This window comes from Sporothrix brasiliensis (assembly GCF_000820605.1).
Source record: "Sporothrix brasiliensis 5110 chromosome Unknown Cont17, whole genome shotgun sequence".
Classification (NCBI taxonomy): domain Eukaryota; kingdom Fungi; phylum Ascomycota; class Sordariomycetes; order Ophiostomatales; family Ophiostomataceae; genus Sporothrix; species Sporothrix brasiliensis.
This window is the reverse complement of record NW_024467136.1, coordinates 2,873,646-2,890,490: the sequence shown is the minus strand read 5'-3', so window position 1 is coordinate 2,890,490 and position 16,845 is coordinate 2,873,646. Positions and strand designations below refer to the sequence as shown.

The 16,845-nt window shown below is 58.3% G+C and overlaps 3 protein-coding genes across 3 annotated transcripts; 1 reads left to right on the top strand and 2 right to left on the bottom strand.

Annotated features, from left to right (window-relative positions):
- Nucleotides 1-2,685: 2,685 nt before the first annotated feature.
- SPBR_02190 (uncharacterized protein) lies at nucleotides 2,686-7,020 on the top strand (the record flags this gene model as incomplete). The annotated part of the gene is made up of 1 exon (XM_040760493.1): nucleotides 2,686-7,020. One exon carries the CDS (start codon nucleotides 2,686-2,688, stop codon nucleotides 7,018-7,020), a length of 4,335 nt encoding a protein of 1,444 aa, XP_040620848.1.
- Nucleotides 7,021-7,450: 430 nt separating this feature from the next.
- On the bottom strand, nucleotides 7,451-13,384 carry SPBR_02169 (uncharacterized protein; the record flags this gene model as incomplete). Its single annotated transcript, XM_040760472.1, has 1 exon — nucleotides 7,451-13,384. One exon carries the CDS (start codon nucleotides 13,382-13,384, stop codon nucleotides 7,451-7,453), a length of 5,934 nt encoding a protein of 1,977 aa, XP_040620847.1.
- A 1,785-nt stretch (nucleotides 13,385-15,169) lies between these two features.
- On the bottom strand, nucleotides 15,170-16,589 carry SPBR_09122 (uncharacterized protein; the record flags this gene model as incomplete). Its single annotated transcript, XM_040767248.1, has 3 exons — nucleotides 15,170-15,208; nucleotides 15,266-15,334; nucleotides 15,399-16,589. The coding sequence occupies 3 exons, from the start codon at nucleotides 16,587-16,589 to the stop codon at nucleotides 15,170-15,172; spliced, it is 1,299 nt and encodes a 432-aa protein (XP_040620846.1).
- Between the last annotated feature and the right edge of the window lie 256 nt (nucleotides 16,590-16,845).

Sequence of the window (16,845 nt, the reverse complement as noted above, 5' to 3'; positions counted from 1 at the left end):
TTGTCTTCTTTCCGCCGACAACACGGCCACAGAAGCAGTCCACCAGAAGGGCCTTCACGCAGAGTGATGTTGAGGAGGGCAGGAGGGCACTGTGGAGCATTTGTCAGAAAGGAGAAACGGAGCAACAGAAAGGAGTCAATACGAAACAAAGAAACGATTGAAAAAGACGGAGCCATAACGCAGACATGCAAACGGAATCAATCGCAGCCAAACAGCTCGCCGGCACACAATCTAGAACTCAAGACCAAGCGCCGGGGTGGTGTCTAGCTTTCAGAGTCAAGCTTTGCAGATAGAGAGATAACGGAACGATATTCAAATATTCAAAACCAACGGAATTAAGTCAAGGTTTAATCCGGCACGGATGGCGGCAGAGAAGCGTTTCAGGTGGGCCCGTGGGCCAAGGCACGAACTGGGTTAGCACCGAGAGCGCGGCGGACGAATGGACCACCAAAGGCATATGTCTGACGGACATCAGTTGTGTTCGTAAGACGAAAGTGAAAGTTAAAGAGACACCTCATGACCATGAAAGACAAAATAAACGACAGAAGGAGCATAAAACCTGCCGGGAATAAGATAGAAACAGGTGCCGACTACGACCATTTACCATCGCATACACAACGCAAAGTATTCCTCGGTAATCAGCTTACGTCTTGGTTGTCTTGGCAGTCGTGATGGCAAGTGTTTTGATTTTTGATTGAGCAGGCTGTTAGACAGTACTGCAACGACCAAAACTAAGTGTATCACTGGGAAAGTATTTACTTTTGTTATGAACACAGCATTGCATTTAATGTATAGAGTGTCTCGTCCACAGACACTGCATCCAGATTTGGCAGAACTATAAACAAGAATGCATTGTCCTTGTTTACAAATGATCAAAAATTATGTCGGCACAAGCCGAATCCTTCCAACGTTGCGCCTGTTCAACAAAGGCTTGTCAAGCTAGATATGAGAGTACTGGCGGCACCAGCTCCGGCCGGCCGTCAAAAGACAAGCAACCAATGTCTGCAGTACGAATGAAGCACCCCATCACACTGCAACTCACATGGTACATCGTATCATGCATTCTGTCTATATTGTCTGCGTGAGGCCGCCGACTTATGCCCACGACGTACAGACATGCAGCACATTCTGTCCACATTGTTCTTGATGGCTCGTTTGGTTGATGTCCAGGAAACTCCCTCCTCCTGTCTCATGCATCCTGCAGCGTATACAAAGGCCAAGGGGATGTGATGTTCCTATGCCAGCCTTTGTCCTGTCCATTATCAATCATCGGCCAAATAAACGCCGCTTTGACAACACGATGCAGCACGACGCCGACAAGGTTGTCTCCCTGCTATCCACGACACCACGCCCTGCACAACATTGGCCCGACTTCACGTCAGCAAGAGTCAATGGAAACTGAAAAGTACAAAGCACACAGAGGAGTCGGCCTTGCCTCAGTCCGATGTCCGGGCCGTGCTCGAAACCGCCTCTCGAAATACGACACTGACACTCTGTTCGCTTGGCTCTTGTGCTTCTGCGTTTCGTCCGTCTCAGGCTTATACCGCCTCATTGTGGGTGTAAGCCATCCACGTGACTGCGCGTCTTTCGCCCGTCACGATCGGTCCACGGTCACAAAAGTCCCGGCGCCAGCATCAACCTTAAATTTAGTGCAGAAGGACCGTCAGTCTCGAAACATGGTAATGGCGCCCCATTCACGGCTCTGGTCACGGTTCTGTGTTTTGCTGCCTTTGTGCCTGTCGTCTTCTTGTCGACACTTTCAGCTCTGAGCAGGTTGTCGGGCTACGGACAGTCAATATGTGCGGCGGTCGAGCCACCCCATACAGCTCATTTCGTTATACAGAAGTACCACGACTAACAGACATCTTGGCGGTAGAGGGGCTTCAATGAGAAACGGCCATTGGCGCGTCACAATCTACAAACATCACAAGACAGGTTTGGCTTAGCAAATGGCGGTTTCGGAGGCTCTGCCAGTCGGGTGTGATGGCGTGTGTCACGGCATGTGCAAACGGAGCGTGAATACTTCAGAGGTCCAGACCACAGGCCATTCACACGGTCATTGCAGAGGCAGAAAAATAAAGCCAAGACGGGACATACTTCGTACAGATCAGCTCTTTCACCGTTTTCACGACTTTGGCTGTGGAGCTGAAAGCGCCTGCAAAGGCGTGGACTGGAAGGTGCGCTGGGGCCACCCACCAAGTCAAGATGACAAAGACTCGGGTCGATGACTGTCCGTTTCCGCAATATATCCAGATTGAGCAGGAGCCAAGCACATTTCGTCCGCCGCGCTCGGCGGAAACTGCGTGTAAGTGTTTGTCACCACTCGATCCTCTGGGATCCGTTGTGAGCCGTTTGGGCTCTATTCTGGTTTTCATAGTCATCCATTTCCCTACAACGGCTCAACTTTATTCTCGTTACTTGTTACTCGTTTGTCAATTGCTCTTCTATTTTCCTCCCTCTTCTTAATGGCCATCGTCCTTCCGCCGAGAAAAGGCATGGCAAAACACAATCTATGAATCCTCACTGTGACGCCTGGCACGGAGCAATCCAACAAGACTACAACGCACAACGCACAACGCACGGTGTGCTGTCATCCACAAAGGCCGTGGTGTTCCTCTGATGTCAGCCACAGACGCACCTGCCCTGTTCCATTGTACCTTCCCCTCTTGAACCTTCCCTCACACAATGCCCCCGCGACGCGCTCTTTCCTCGGACACCAGCCCTGCCACGGCTGCCCGAGCAGGCAAGAGCCACCCAGCGTCCGTCGCCGCCTCGTCCGCCTCCATATCTGCTTCGGGGTCGGCCACCGGCTCACCACCACCCCCTGCCGCCTCCAACTCACCACCGCCAACACATGCCGCCAAGCGCCGCAAGATTCGCAAGGGGACGCACAGCTGCTGGGCCTGCAAGCGCAAGAAGATCCGCTGCACGTTCTCCGCCCTCGATGGCACGCCTCTCGACCCAGACGAGATTGGCGATGGCGAGGCCTTGGCCGGTCTGGTCTGCGACGGGTGCCGCCGCCGGGGCACTCCCTGTGTGAGCCAAGACCTGCCGGAGGCGACGGCGCTGTCAGCAGCCGCCAACCACAGCCGCCATGTCGATGACCGGCTGGGGCGCATGGAGGCGCTGGTGGAGATGCTCGTGCAGAACCAGCGGCAGCAGCAGCAGCAACAGCAGCAACAACAGCAACAGCTCAGCCTCAACCAACAGCAATACCAGGCCATCAAAGACAGCACAGGCCGCGGCCCAACGCATGGCACGCCGTCCACGTCCTCTACTATGACCGCGGCGGGGTCCCCGACGTCCGAGCGGTCACGGCCCGCAGCATCACGGCGCTATCGCCGACACGTGAACACAGGAGACGGCTCAGACGAAGAAGAGGGCGGGCCAGACGGCCTCGGACCGCATCGACACGAGCCACCGGCTGCACAGCGCCACGATCTCAATGTGCGGCCCCCGGCACCCGAGACGTTGGTCAGCCTCCGCGAAAGCTTCCTCGCCCTCAACCGCACGGGGACGACAACCCCAACGGATGCCGACGAGCAGCGAACAGGGCCGACGACGTACACAACCTGGTTTGGCCACGAGCGGGGCGTAGGCATGGGCGAGGAGGAGCAGCCTGGCACCATGCTACCCAAGATTGTTGGCCCGGCCACCCCGGCGTCCACCGCAAGCACATCAGCAACGCGTGTCGGCAGTGGCAGCAGCCAAGGCGGGGCCGCTGCTGGCTCCGACGCGGACGCAGCCGATGGCCCTGAAGGCGACTCTTCCACCCAGCCGACCAACAGCCACAGCGCCGCCCACGCCGGCGACCGAGCTGGCCCGTCCCGACAACCCACAGCCGGCGCGCCTGCCCACAGCGGCTCCTCCAATGCAGACGCGCCGCCCAATGTCTCGAAACGCATCATCCAGGCGGCCAGCTACATGCACGACGAGTACGTGCGCCGCTACAACACCCTGGCCGCCGCCTGGCCGTCGCCGGAGGATCTCGGCCTCGTCCTGGACGCCCTCGCCGCGCCGGAGCGCGCGGGGCTGCACAAGGTGCTCGTGTACACGCCCTTCTCCGCCGTGCTCGCCGCCCAGTCGCCGCCCCTCAGCCGCGACGTCGCCAGCACCGTCCTCGTCCTTCCACCGCTGGGGTCGCATCTCGTGCTCGTCGCCCAGAAGCTGCTGATGCTTGCCTCCTTCCTGCAGCACCTGCACCCCGAGTTTGATCCGGCCCTGCGCCGGCTGCAGGTGCCCCATCGCGAGCTCATGCAGCGCGCCCTTTGCGCCACCAACACCGTCGTGACGGGCAACGACAGCCTGATCGGCTCGCTCGAGGGCGTGCAGTGCCTCGTCATGCAGGGCATCATCCAGTCCAACCAGGGCAACCTGCGCCGCGCCTGGCTGGCCTTCCGCCGCGCCATGACCATGGGCCAGCTGATGGGCCTGCAGCGCGGCTTTCCTGCCGCCACCATCAAGACCATTGACGCCAGCACAAATCTGCCCATTGTGCCCCAGTGCCTGTGGTTCCGCATCGTCTACGCCGACCGTTACCTCTCGCTGATGCTGGGCCTGCCCCAAGGCGCCCCCGGCGACGCGGCCGTCCTTCACCCGTCCTACGGCAAAGGTGCTCTCAAGACCTTGTCCCCCGACGGCGCACTCCAAAAGCAAATCGACATCCCGCCGCCGCCCATCCCCCGCAGTCTCGAGGGCGACGACGCTGGCGCCGCTGCTTACATTTCGACGTACAAGGACCTGCGCCGCATCGAAGAGGTCCATGCCGTCATTGTCGGCCGCATCATCGAACGCAACGAGGCCTGGCGCGGCGAAGACGACGACGAACGGGGCTGCGACGGCGCGGAGTCGGACAGCGACGGCTACAGCGACGTCAACAATGTGCTCTCCACGCAGTCCATCGACCAGGCCCTGCAGCGCGCCTCGCGCAGCATGCCGGCGCGCTGGTGGTTGACCCCGCAGATCGACGAGTGGGACGGCGACAGCACCGCCATCTTCATGCAGACCCAGCGCCTGGTCGACCAGCTGTTCCACTACCACCTGCTGACCCAGCTGCACCTGCCATACATGCTGCGCCGGGGCACGAAAACGTGCCAGTCGGCCGCGGCCTCCGTAGCAGAAGAAGTCGCTGCCGCCGCCGCCGAGGCCGCCGGCTCGTCTGCAACGGGCACCGTCCCCGAGGAGGCGGCTGCGGCGACCACCATGGACCGCCCGACGGCACACCTGCTGCGGGGAGACGGCTCAAAGCTGCCCACGAGTCTGCCGCCGGACTTTTCGTTGCCAGGCAGCACCAGCACCAGCAGCACCAGCAGCAACCCGGCTGCGACTGCCTCGATGGCCTCGGCAGCCGCCGCCTCTGACCCCAACAGCACGTCCAGGGCAACCGGAACGGGTAGCAGCGCGGGCAGCGTCGACAAGTATGCCTACAGCAAAATCACCTGTGTCAGCGCCAGCCGCGAGGTCTTGACGCGCTTCCTGTCGCTGCGCAGCTTCAAGCAGGTCACCTTTTTCTGCCGCTGCATTGACTTTTTCGCTCTGCTCGCGAGCATGACCCTCTGTCTCGCCCACCTCGACAGCCACCGCAACGAGCAGCAGCAGAACCAAATGGTCGCCAACGACTTCTTGGCCCACCAGCGCCTCAGCGACCGCGGCATGATGGAGCGCGTGCTCGAGAGCATGGACGAGATGGTCCGTCTCAACGAGGACGACGCGCTGTCGGCCAAGAGCGCCGCTTTTTTGCGGCGCATGCTCGACGTCGAGCTGGACGCCTCGCTGGCCGTGGCCGCGTCGCTGGGCTGCCAGGACGCACAGGAGACGCTGCGCGCGCGGGCCAAACAGTCACCCGACGACCTCCGCGTGTGGGTGCCCTTCTTGGGCACCATCCGCATCAACAAGGAGGGCATCCTGCGCGTCAACGGCAACGATTGCTCGCTGGTCCTGTCGCCCGAAGCCAAGAACAGCAACATCCCGGGCGGTCGCGCCAACGGCACGACAAGGCCAGACGACGGCGTCACCTGTGTGATTGGGGGTCCCAACGTGGAGAACCAGGCCAAGCAGCAGCAACAGATGCAGCAGGCGGAGCAAATGCAAAACGACAGGCAGCAAACACAGCAGTTGCAACAAGAGCAGGAACGGCGGCAGCAGCAGCAGCAGCAGCAGCAGCTCCAGCAACAGTTCCAAATGCAACAGCAGCAACAACAGCAGCAGCAGCAGCAGCATGCACCGTATCTCCAGAACGGACCGCCTCTCAGCTCCCTAGAGTCCCTCCTACCCGCTATGGGCGCCAACCCGTCCTTCAACAACGACCTCATCGCTACCTACCCAACCTACAGCGCCGGCGCGACCCGTGTTGTCAACCCACTGACTGGGCTCGGCATGGGCCCCAGCTGGTCGAGCGCTGGTGCCCTGAGCACGGCGAGCCCGTCGCTCATGTTCTTGGCCAATGCCAACCCCCAGGCCAGCAACCAAGTGTTCTACACCAACGTAGCCGACGGCAGCAGCGGCAGCAGCGGCAACACGCCAGCGATCGCCTCCAACACCACCGGTGGCGCCTTTATGATTCCTTCCAGCGTTGTGACAGACGACAGCGACACCCGCGTCGGCGGCTCCGCAGACGACTGGACCCTGCAGGGTGTGGACTTTGCCTTTTTCGAGAATCTGCTGATGCACGGCGGGCTGGGAGACCTGTCCTCTGGCCAAACAACGGCCACCTATGATGGCGGTAACAACGTGGGCGGCAGCGGCAGCAGCAACATCAGCGCCAATCCACACGCTGGAAACGCCCTAACCAGCTCAGCGGACAAAGACATCCCACTGGCGGACCGTGGCATGGCCACAACGAGCCGTTCATCGACCACCGTGGTCAAGGCGGCGGGACACAAGGCGTCGTCAGCTGTGGTCGCAGGTGGCCGAAACAGTGCCGAGAATGCCGCCGGCGACGAGGGCGACGATGGCGACAACATACCCATCTCAACTGACCAGCGAGAAGGCCGTCTGGGCGGCCACTGGGTGTGGCCGTAAGAAGAAACAAGTAACACACCAATTAGCCTATCCGGATCGTGTTTTGTATGATAGCAAATTTTCATAGAACGACTGCAATGACCATCTCACGTGTATCATCACCCGCTTATTATCCTCTGTTGAGTGAAGTGTGTCGTGCCGATGGGAGAGAAGGTGAGCGAGTATGCAAAGGCCTGGCAGAAATAAGCAAAGAATCAGTTTCTATATAGCCATGTCCGAGTGTTTTGACAGGAACATGCGGGTATATAAATGAAAATGGGACATAAAATAGCTGGCATAAAAGAAAAAGCACATGCAGAAAAGCACGCAGCCAAAAAAGACTCAAAAGCAACAATACGAATGTGACACCGACTGCCTTAAAAAGAAAACAAAGGGGAAAAAAAAAGAAAAAAAAGGTTCCAAAACAAAGCAAGACAATCCGCATACTCCATCATTTCATCATCTCGTTCTGGCCCAGGAAGGTCCGCGCCAGCTCGTCACCGCCCTGCTCGGCCGCCTCCATCCAGTGGATGGCCACACACATGAGTGCCGGGTCGTTGCGCACATCGTACACACCATTGCCGCCAGGGCCGCTGCCGCCGTGGCCATAATGACCATGACCATGACCGCCCGGGCCGCCGCCGCCAGGCCCGCCGTGTCCACCCGACATCATGCCAGACGACCCCCCACCGCCGCCGCCGCCGCTGCTGCTTCCGCTGCCTCCGTACTTGTCCATCACCGCCTTCTTAAACACCTCGCGTGGCTTCGAAAGTGGCAGCGTCGTGCGCTCGACCAGCTCCGGGTTGGACAGGTAGAAGATGGCGAGCTCACGCTGCGACGTCGGGTCGCCCTCTTTGGCCGTGATGGTCAGCATGCGGGCCGCGTCAGCGAGCGAGTAGGCACTCGATAGCGGGAGTGGTGTCGAGTAGGGAGAAGACGTCGGGGATCCATTCGAACCGTCGCTTGTCAGCGACGACGCAGAAGGGGGCGGCGGTGGGGGCGGTGCCGTGGGCGCTTTCCTGGTTTTTGTATACACCCCGACGATCTCGTCGGCCACCTCGATCATCGTGGTGCACACCTCGCTTTTGAGCAGCAATGCTGCCAGGCCAGCTGCCCAGAACGACTTGCCGCGCTCCGATCGGTCCAACACCTCGGTCGGCACAAATACTGCGATGAACTGCAAGTCGCGGAACAGAGTTTTGGGCCGGATCGTTGGGTCGCAGAACAGCGACTGCAGGATGCAAGTCACAGCATCTTTCGTCGGTGCACTGCGATTCTGCCCAGCACCAGCACCGTGCCCCGTGGCGCCAATACTGCCACGGCGGGACAAGGCGGGCAGCTGCGTAGAGCCAAGCGTGCTCGATCGCCGCTCCTTCACGTTGTCGATGGCCTCCTCGAGTGGCTTAGGCCGGTTGGTCGGCGGGCTAAGAATGGTCGTCACGGTCGGGGCTTGGCCACCAAGCGCTGTGGCATGGCTCACGACGGGGCTCGTGCCAGATTTTGTCATCAAGGCCAGCCGCCTGCGCGTGCTGCGCGACGACAGCGAGGCCGTAATCAGATTTTCGAGCTCGAACAAGGCTGCCAATTTCGCGTGCGGGTTGGGGTGCACGCAAAACATCCGCAGGAGCCGTTGGTACGCCTTGGTGAACGGGAAATCGGACGTAGTCGTCTTTTTTGTCGTCGGTACACCCGTGGGTTTCGAGCTCGCGTACAGCGGGGAGCGTTCGTGACGGGCCACAGTCGCCGTGTGGTCGCTGGCTGTGGCAGAGCTATCATTGGCGCGGCTCCCGCTTCCATTGGCATCCGGTGTCTGGCTTCGGCGACTCAGCGTGGACGGGGATTGGTCGCCAGCGGAACCTCCGCTACTTTCGGTCGCAACCGTCCGCGTGTCGTACAAGTCGTTCTTCCATTCCATGTTGTCGACGACCATCTGCTTTAGAGAGTTGCGGTTGTTTCTTCGCTTTTTTTCCACCGCAGCCTCGTGTCGCTGTCTCTTCTCAATGGCCTCACGCCGCTCAATGCATTCTTGACCCAGGCCGCCAAACCAATAATCGGTCTCTGAGCCACGAGCAAACACCAGATTTCCGAGATCCGACAGGAGCAAGCTCGTCAGGGTCTGCCGAAGGTCGTTCAGGAACCAACTCTTCTCCTCCGACACCCGCTGATGGAAAGCAGTGTCAACAGAAGACGCCGATGTTCCCGGTCGGTCTCCACTGGCGGCGTGCGACGACGCCTGTATCCCGTCAATGCCACCGTGGCGAGAAAAGAGAGGGCGACGGGAGGTTTGGTTCAGAGAAAATGGGTTGGCGAGATTGGTGGAGCTCGCAGTCGGCGATTGCGCACGAGACGTCGCCGCACTGGGCGACATGGACGATGGGAACGGAGACCAAAACGTTGTCGATGTGTCGATGGCCGGAACGGGAGAGTGCAGCCCGCCAGAAAAGTAATCTTGTCCGCCCAAGACCTCCGAAAACGACGTGCTGGCACGCGAAAAGCTGTAGCGGCCAGAGTCAAAGGACTGTACACTGGGGTTGTTTTGGCCGAGCGTCGCTCGTAGATCACCGCCACGCATCGATGTGCTGGGACGCCGGCTCACACCGAACCGCCGGTTGTCGGAGTCGAAGCTCCGAATGCTGGATGCGTCATCCCAGGGTGTGGCCGCACCATCTTGGTCCCGACCGGCGGAGCGACCGCCAGACTCCAGGTATTGCCGGTCTCGCGTGTACAAGTCGCTGGACCACAACACGGGGGCATCGACAATGCTCTCCCCGATCAACTTCTCCGTGCAGCTGGCGACCTCGCAGGAGAAGCGGTGGATACGCTCTTCTCCCTGGCAAAAGTTGGCAATGCCACAATGCTGCAGCCATCGCAGCGTTTTCTCGGCCTGGTCGTCGGACAGCTTGTTGGGCCCGCCTTGGCTTTCTGTGGCAGCTAGGAGCTCGACAATCTCGCTCTCTGTTCGGTAGAGATACGATGCCGCAGGTCCTCGTTGTTTGCCGTGTCGAGAGCGCTGATAGGCATCCCACTTGCGGCTCGTACCCATTGTTTTCAGAGCAACGGCAATGTTGCGCGTAAACTCGTATGGAGCCGAGTTGCGCACATCGGTGACGTACCACATCTTGTCGCGAAGCGCTCTGAGGCGCCTCATCATCGCATCGATTGCTCCTTCTGCTCGCTCCTGGGACTGTTTTAGCCAAATGAGCCAGGCCTCGTACTCTTCGACAGCAGCAGCTGAGCGACGGATGGAATCCCGCGGGCCACGAGAGAAGATATTGAGCAGAGCGGCAAATCCATTGTGTCGCAAAGATTCCGAGTTGAGAGCATTCAGCTGCTGTATTGTTTTCCAATACTGGTGTGCAGATAGGAAATCAGACTGGGAACGTGACTGGGACGATGCGGCGGCGAGCATCGAAATCAGGACAGATTCGGTGGCTTCGGGCTCTTGATCTGCATTGACGACAACGGAGCTCGTCCCCGTATCTCCGTGGAGCGAGTCAAACGACGCTTGCGAGTCCTGTGATTCGTGTGTCCGGTGCGTCGCAGACCTGGCTGGTTCTTCCCCGTTTGCATCCACGCGGCGGAGATATGGATTGCGGCTCTGGAGGGGAGAGAATGCTTCTGACGTCCTGCTTGCTTCGGTCGTGACCACTCTGTTGTTCTTGAGACGGTACTTCTTCAGACGGTTCGCTCTGTTGCTGAACGTGTGGGTCACACCGCTTCCAGCGTCGACGGCCTGTGGAATCTCGTAGTCTTCAACCAGTTTTAATATAGAGTTTCGCATGTGGTGGTAGTCGGTGTCCAGTTCGGTCTTGTCCGGTCCCGATTGCTCATCTTCCGATGGGTCGTCGTCCGCCTCATCAGACGACGAAGTGGCGTCTTCTCCAATTTCGTCGTCTTCGTCCGGATCGTATGTCATTTGGGTGGACAAGGTGTTGCCGTCTGGTGAAATAAACAGGACCGCCCAGCGTTCGGCACAGGGGTGGCAAGATCCGAGCACGCGGTCGTGGCCCAGGAAATGGGCCATATCCTGGATGGCCAATCGGAGTCTGTAGCCGTCACTTTCATAGCTGTTACGTCGTCGTTGCTCCGCCCCCGAGAGTGACGGAGGTGGAGGGGACGACCGGTACGACGATGTGCCGGTCTGCTGGCTCTCAAGGAGAGGTTCCACAGACGTCGTCGCGTCGCTGTTTGCTGAAGATACGCTCGTGCTCAAGACCGAGTAGGCGTCGGTGTTGCTTCGCTGCGCACTCACGGGGACGGGTTGGGATAGTACGGAGAAGTTCGAAATCGACCCGGGTCCAGAGCGGAAGCTTCCGGATTGAGCGGATCGGGGTCGACGTTCCGGGAACAGGGCATTGACCATGGTTACCAAATCTGCCGAGCTGACAACGAGGTACGGGTGCACCTCAACAGTCTCTCGCAGGGACGTGATAGAGCGGGCAGGGAGAAGCCGAGCTGCTGGGCGATGGGCCTTTGAGTCGCGGAACCGATTCATGATGCTGTCGATGTGGGCCTTGATAGACGGGGGCGTCGAGACCGGTTTCGTATTTTGCGCATGGCTCAGAGACATGGTCTTCTCGACGACGAGCCTCTGTGCACGCAAAGCAACTTCCTTGAGGATCTTTTGCCGCCCGTACTCGGTGATGTGGTATTCGGCCATGAGGCCGTGCGTTTCAGGGTGAATGATGACACTCAAAAGCCAGGCCCCAAACAGCCACTTGTAAACAAACCAGCTTCGCGTGTTGTCGACGAATTTCGCGTCCAGCTTCGTCAAAATCTGGTTGCCGAGTTCAATTAGGCCCTCCGGGATCCCGGTTGCGTCCTCGTCGTCAATGACGTCAAAAAGGTCGTTAATGGCACGGTCATAAAACTCCTCGGCAGCAATCTGGTCCTTTGTGGTCCACTCGTTCAAGTTGAACCGCGTTCCGTTTTGGTCCTCGGCGCGGTCCAGGAGGAAAGCACCGTCTTCAAGAATCTTCATGAGGAACCATTCCATGTTGGATCGACCTGACCAGTCACGCAGAGAGGCCCAGGCATTGAGGACGGCCACCAAGACAGGCTCACCAGCTGCTCCCTTTTCCGAGATGAGCCGAGCGCATGCTGTTGCCCAAATATCAGTTCTTCGCCTGTCTTCGGCACTGTCGGGTCCAGCTGAATTGGCAAAACAGGTATGGATCAGAGCGGACAGCGGGTCGTGGCGTTGAAATGACAAAAGCTTTTGCACCGGGTTCGCGTCCTTTCCAGGGCCACCGAGCGACGTATTGATCGGAGGTGTGCGTCCTGATGGCGCTCCGCTGCGCGTTGATGGCGGCCGGCTGTGAAAGGGGAGAACCGAGTCAATCGGCTCCATGCCCTGGTAGAAGGATGTTAGCGCACTCAACTCGGCCGTGCCCAAGGAGCACAACCGGGTAGCCAGAAAATCTGGGTTGTTCCTGATGTTGGTCAAAAACGATATGAAAATATCCCGGGCTTCGGTTGAAATGTCATTCAAGAACGGAGCGGTAGATATGGTGCCAGGGGAAGGTGCCGCTCCGTTGAGCGAGCCAGCATCCACGGCCGTGTCCAAGCTCGCGGTTGAGGCCGGCGATCGCAGGGCGTCCAGCTCCGGTTCGAAGAGAGCATACTTTCGCAGCTCGTCGCAGCTTTTCCGTACGTTGTGGACGGCGTTGTACAGATTCGCGAAACCGGTGCGGTCGTCGCTGCGAAAGCACTCTGTCAAGTTACGGTGCGCCATGTCGCCGCATCGCACCAGGCGAGCAGTCAGGGCAGTGGCGATAAGGTTCAGCTGCAGCCGAGTCCTTGTCTGTGTCCGCTTTCGCTCCTGGTATTTGGATAATCTCACCAAGTGAGCCAGTTCGCTTAGCGACGTGCCTTCCGACTCGGCGGCAGCACGTCCGCCTGGGTTGACGGACGCATCCTGCAAAAGTGGTTTGGCTGTGAAATGATACTTTATTCCAGAGATGCCCGCTGGACTGGCGGGAGGGCTGGCATTTGAGGTAGAGTGCGAAGAGGCTTTCTTGTTAGAAATTTGGCCGTGTGAGGATGTAGGTAGCTCATGCATGGATGGCGGCATTGGCCAGTGGCTCTGCACGACGGACGGTCTGTGGGGAGCTGACGAAGAGTACCCAGGCACGGTGCCAGTGTCGGAGTGTCCGACGAGGGGAGAGCCCAACATCGGCAGAGATGCGCCTTCGGTGGAGGAAATAGACGATATGGTCGAGATCATGGAGGCCGTTGTGGCGGTTGCTGTCACAGTAGCAGTGGTAGCTGCAGCGGCGGTTGTCTTGCTGGAGATCATCAAGTTGGTCAATGTCGGCGGCACGGTCAGCGGACCGGCTGATGTCCTTCGCGAGGCGCCGTCGCTACGACGATTTGAGTACGACATGTTGCCTTCGGCAAGGCGCGCAAGACTTCGGAAAGCGGTCGCGGGCGGGGGAAGACGCGGCTGATCGACATTCTTCTCCTGGCGTTCAAGGAGCGGCGGTGTCGGGGATCTCGCCAAGCCATGCGGCTTAGAGGTCGGAAGAGGAGCTAAACGGACAGTTAGCAGCACGGTACAAAATGTCACGACAAACGTGTGACCAGAGGATACGGGACGAAGCGACATACAGGACAGGTCTTTGTTCACAGGTGACGAGAGAGACCGTTGCAAAGGGACCATAACGGTACGAACGCGGCGGAGGGAGGTTGGGTGGACGTTGGACGTTGTCGAGTAAAAGACAGTCGTATCAGTAGAAAGGAAAAACTGCTCCGATGGTGCGCCTCCAGGCGTTTCGCCGTGCGCCAAAGCCGAGGCGAGCGGCAAGCAACGGCAGTACGCAACGCCGCAGCAATCAACGAGGCGGGTGCGACGGGGGACAAGAAAGAAAAGCGAGGGGTGGTGAGAGAGCCGTGTATACGTATGCCGTGATCCGTAAAAGAGTCTGTATGCGTGTGTTGTCCCGATTACAAGACGCAGGTGATGGCAAGGTTAGTGGTCGTGGCGCCACATACGTGCCAGCCCACTTGGCGATTATGGTGCGGAGGCTGATGAAATGCGGCGAGTTTACACGTAACGCCCGTAGGACACGCGCGAATGCAGATGAGGGCAGCCGCAGCGAAAGGGTGGTCAGGAGAAAACAACGAGAGAAGAAAAGGGGGAGGAAGAAAGGAAGAAGGGAAGCAAGCGATGACGACGGAGGGTGACAGATCCAGAGATGCAAATGGCCAACGAGGGAAGCGGCGAACGGCGATTCACTTTTTCGTTGCTGCCCCAGCCAAGGCAGGAGGGGAACTGCGGCTGCAGGATGCGTGAGTGATGCGTTGTACCTTCCCTGCCAGGTGCTGTGCTGTGCATGCAGCTGCGTACATGCGTGCGTGCAGCCAGAAGGAGCGACCCAGGGGCCCTAGCCGGATGAGCAGACCGCAAGCTGGCCGACCTATCCCAGGCTGGCCTGGCCTGGCTGGCCTAGCTTAACCGAGCTGGGGACCTCACGCCAACCATTTTACCCCACGGATCAGGATAGCGTCGCCAACGCGGCGAGCCCACACTTCGCGCTACACAGCTGTCAGCGTACGCGGCGTCAGGGCAAACTACGCCAGGGAGGGCCGGCCTGGGACTTTGTGAGCCGATGAAGCGGGCCAGCCCACAAGCGTGGAAAGGTAGGCGCCAGCGGTCAAATGTAGAAAGAACCACGCCGCTCTTTCCCTGATACGACGTTCACCCGGAACGTGCGCATTGGAACACGACGACGCGGCAACAATCAGGACACAAGGCGATGTCTCTTATTGAGTGCAACGTGGGACCGGTCAGGTGGCCCACGACACCCTTTGCCACGGTTATTTTCGTGCAAGTGTATTGTCTGTGTTCTGGCGTAATGCGTTGCGGGCGTGTTGCCCTGCGTGTCGGTGCTTCTTTCCGCTTGTGCGCCTCGCTCTTTCTGTTCCGGCTTAAGAGGGCACATAGCATCCCATCGTGCCTTCCGCTCTTCTTTGACCTACTCGCCTGCCATACGCATCCGTAATGGACGCAGCGGAGCCTTGCTGAATCAGCTTTTATCACTGAAAAGGGGAAAAGCTTATGCTGCCAGAAAGGCACAAAACAAGACGGAGGTTGCTATATTCAACAAGTAGGTCCTCGCTCGCCATTCTTTTACTACATCAACAGCTCTGCCCGGACATGGTCAAGAAGTCAAGAAGGCATCGGCTCGCTGGTCTTGAGAGAGAGCGACTAAAGAACCAAAAAACAGCCGGCCTCAGCAACAGCAACAAAAACTGCAATCCAAACATCACGACCACCTGCCACGGTCTTGTTGCCGTGCGGCCGGAGGCGCTCACCCGCTCCGGCAAACTCATTCTCGAGATGCGCATGTGCTTGTCCATCTTCTTAGTACCAGCTTTCCTCTTTGATTTTGAGACACCTGTGCCTTGACGGGGCTTTGGTGTTGTCTGCATCGGTTGGTTTCCTTGGGATATTGCTTTGGTTTCTTCTTGGATTTTTCTTTGGACTTTTCTTTCATGTTTTTGGCCGTTTCTTTGGCTTTTCTTTCGGTTTCTCCCCTGGCCATCGCCCTGGATTTATTTGGGGGCTCAACTTTGGTCGTTTCCGTGATGGTTTTCTCATTCGTTTTGATGTTTTTCTTGGCTTCTTTCTTGGTCTCATTCTTGATCTCTTTCTTGGCCTTCGTCGTTGGTGCTGTCATCGTTGTCGTTTGGGATTTCATCTTTGATTTTGCGCCATCTTCATCTTCGACATCCGTCAAGGCCGTTGGCGCTGCCTTCACCCGTTGCTTTTCGTCCGTCGCTTTCTTCTTTCCCTCCGTCTTGCTCCTGTTACTCGTTGACGCCGTATTTGTTGCCATCCTCGTCTCTCCCCAGGTCGCTGCTGTGCTTGCAGCTGTGTCTCGAGGCAATATTGCTTCCAAAGCCACCATATCGTTGGTTCCGTTCAGGATCAAGCGCAGCCTTTCTTCAATTCGTGTAACGGTGGCCTTTCTTGATCGCCGCAGCCATTGTGTCACTCCGTCGACGTTTTGGACATGGTTCTTCCGCCAGATGTCACACTTGTCGATTGGCCATAACTGGTACCGGAAGTCCACAGCTTCTGGAACCGTAGGGTGAATAGCAATGATTTTTGCAACGGCGCGGCCGCCAACTATGCCAGTCAATATTGGCAGTTCGACCAGTTGCATGTTCGTTCCGCCATTTGGGTTAAATCGCTGCGGAGGCGGTGGGCAGATGACTGTCACGACATGACTGGTGCTCGCAATATACCACGCAAATTCGGCTGACGCGCCTCTCATGTATTTGGTCATCCCATTCTTCCCGAGGCGCTTTCGCAATGCGTCGCGCGTTCGTAACGGCCCCATGGCTGTCGACAGCGTCTGCATGCCCCTGTGGTCCGCCCATTTCTGTGCCGCCTCACAAGTGATTCCGGTCCACATGACTTGCTTGTTTGGCTCGCATGATGAGTCGAACTCTTGATCCAGCTTCACAACCTCGCCATCGGTCAAGAACTGACGGATAAACTCTGCAGCCTCAGGGGGCCGGGCAGCGGTCGGACGAAGCGGCGCAGTGTCAAGCACTATTACAAGAGCATCGAAGTCGTCCATGTGTCAAGCAACAACTATGCAGCTGTGGAACGTGATTTGTGCAAGGTTCACCGGGAGGATAGAGATGTGACATGATCTGAACATGAATGTCGCCCAAGGGCGTCAAAGTTTCGAGGTGGCATTAAATGATGCGGAGGGCCTTTTATGGCCTGATACATGCGGTATGTCTTGGGACCTTCTGCACAGGACGTACGTCGTTCTGTGTATCTACATTCTTTGTCTCTCGACGGCGATGCTGCGCCTTGAGTAAGCGTCG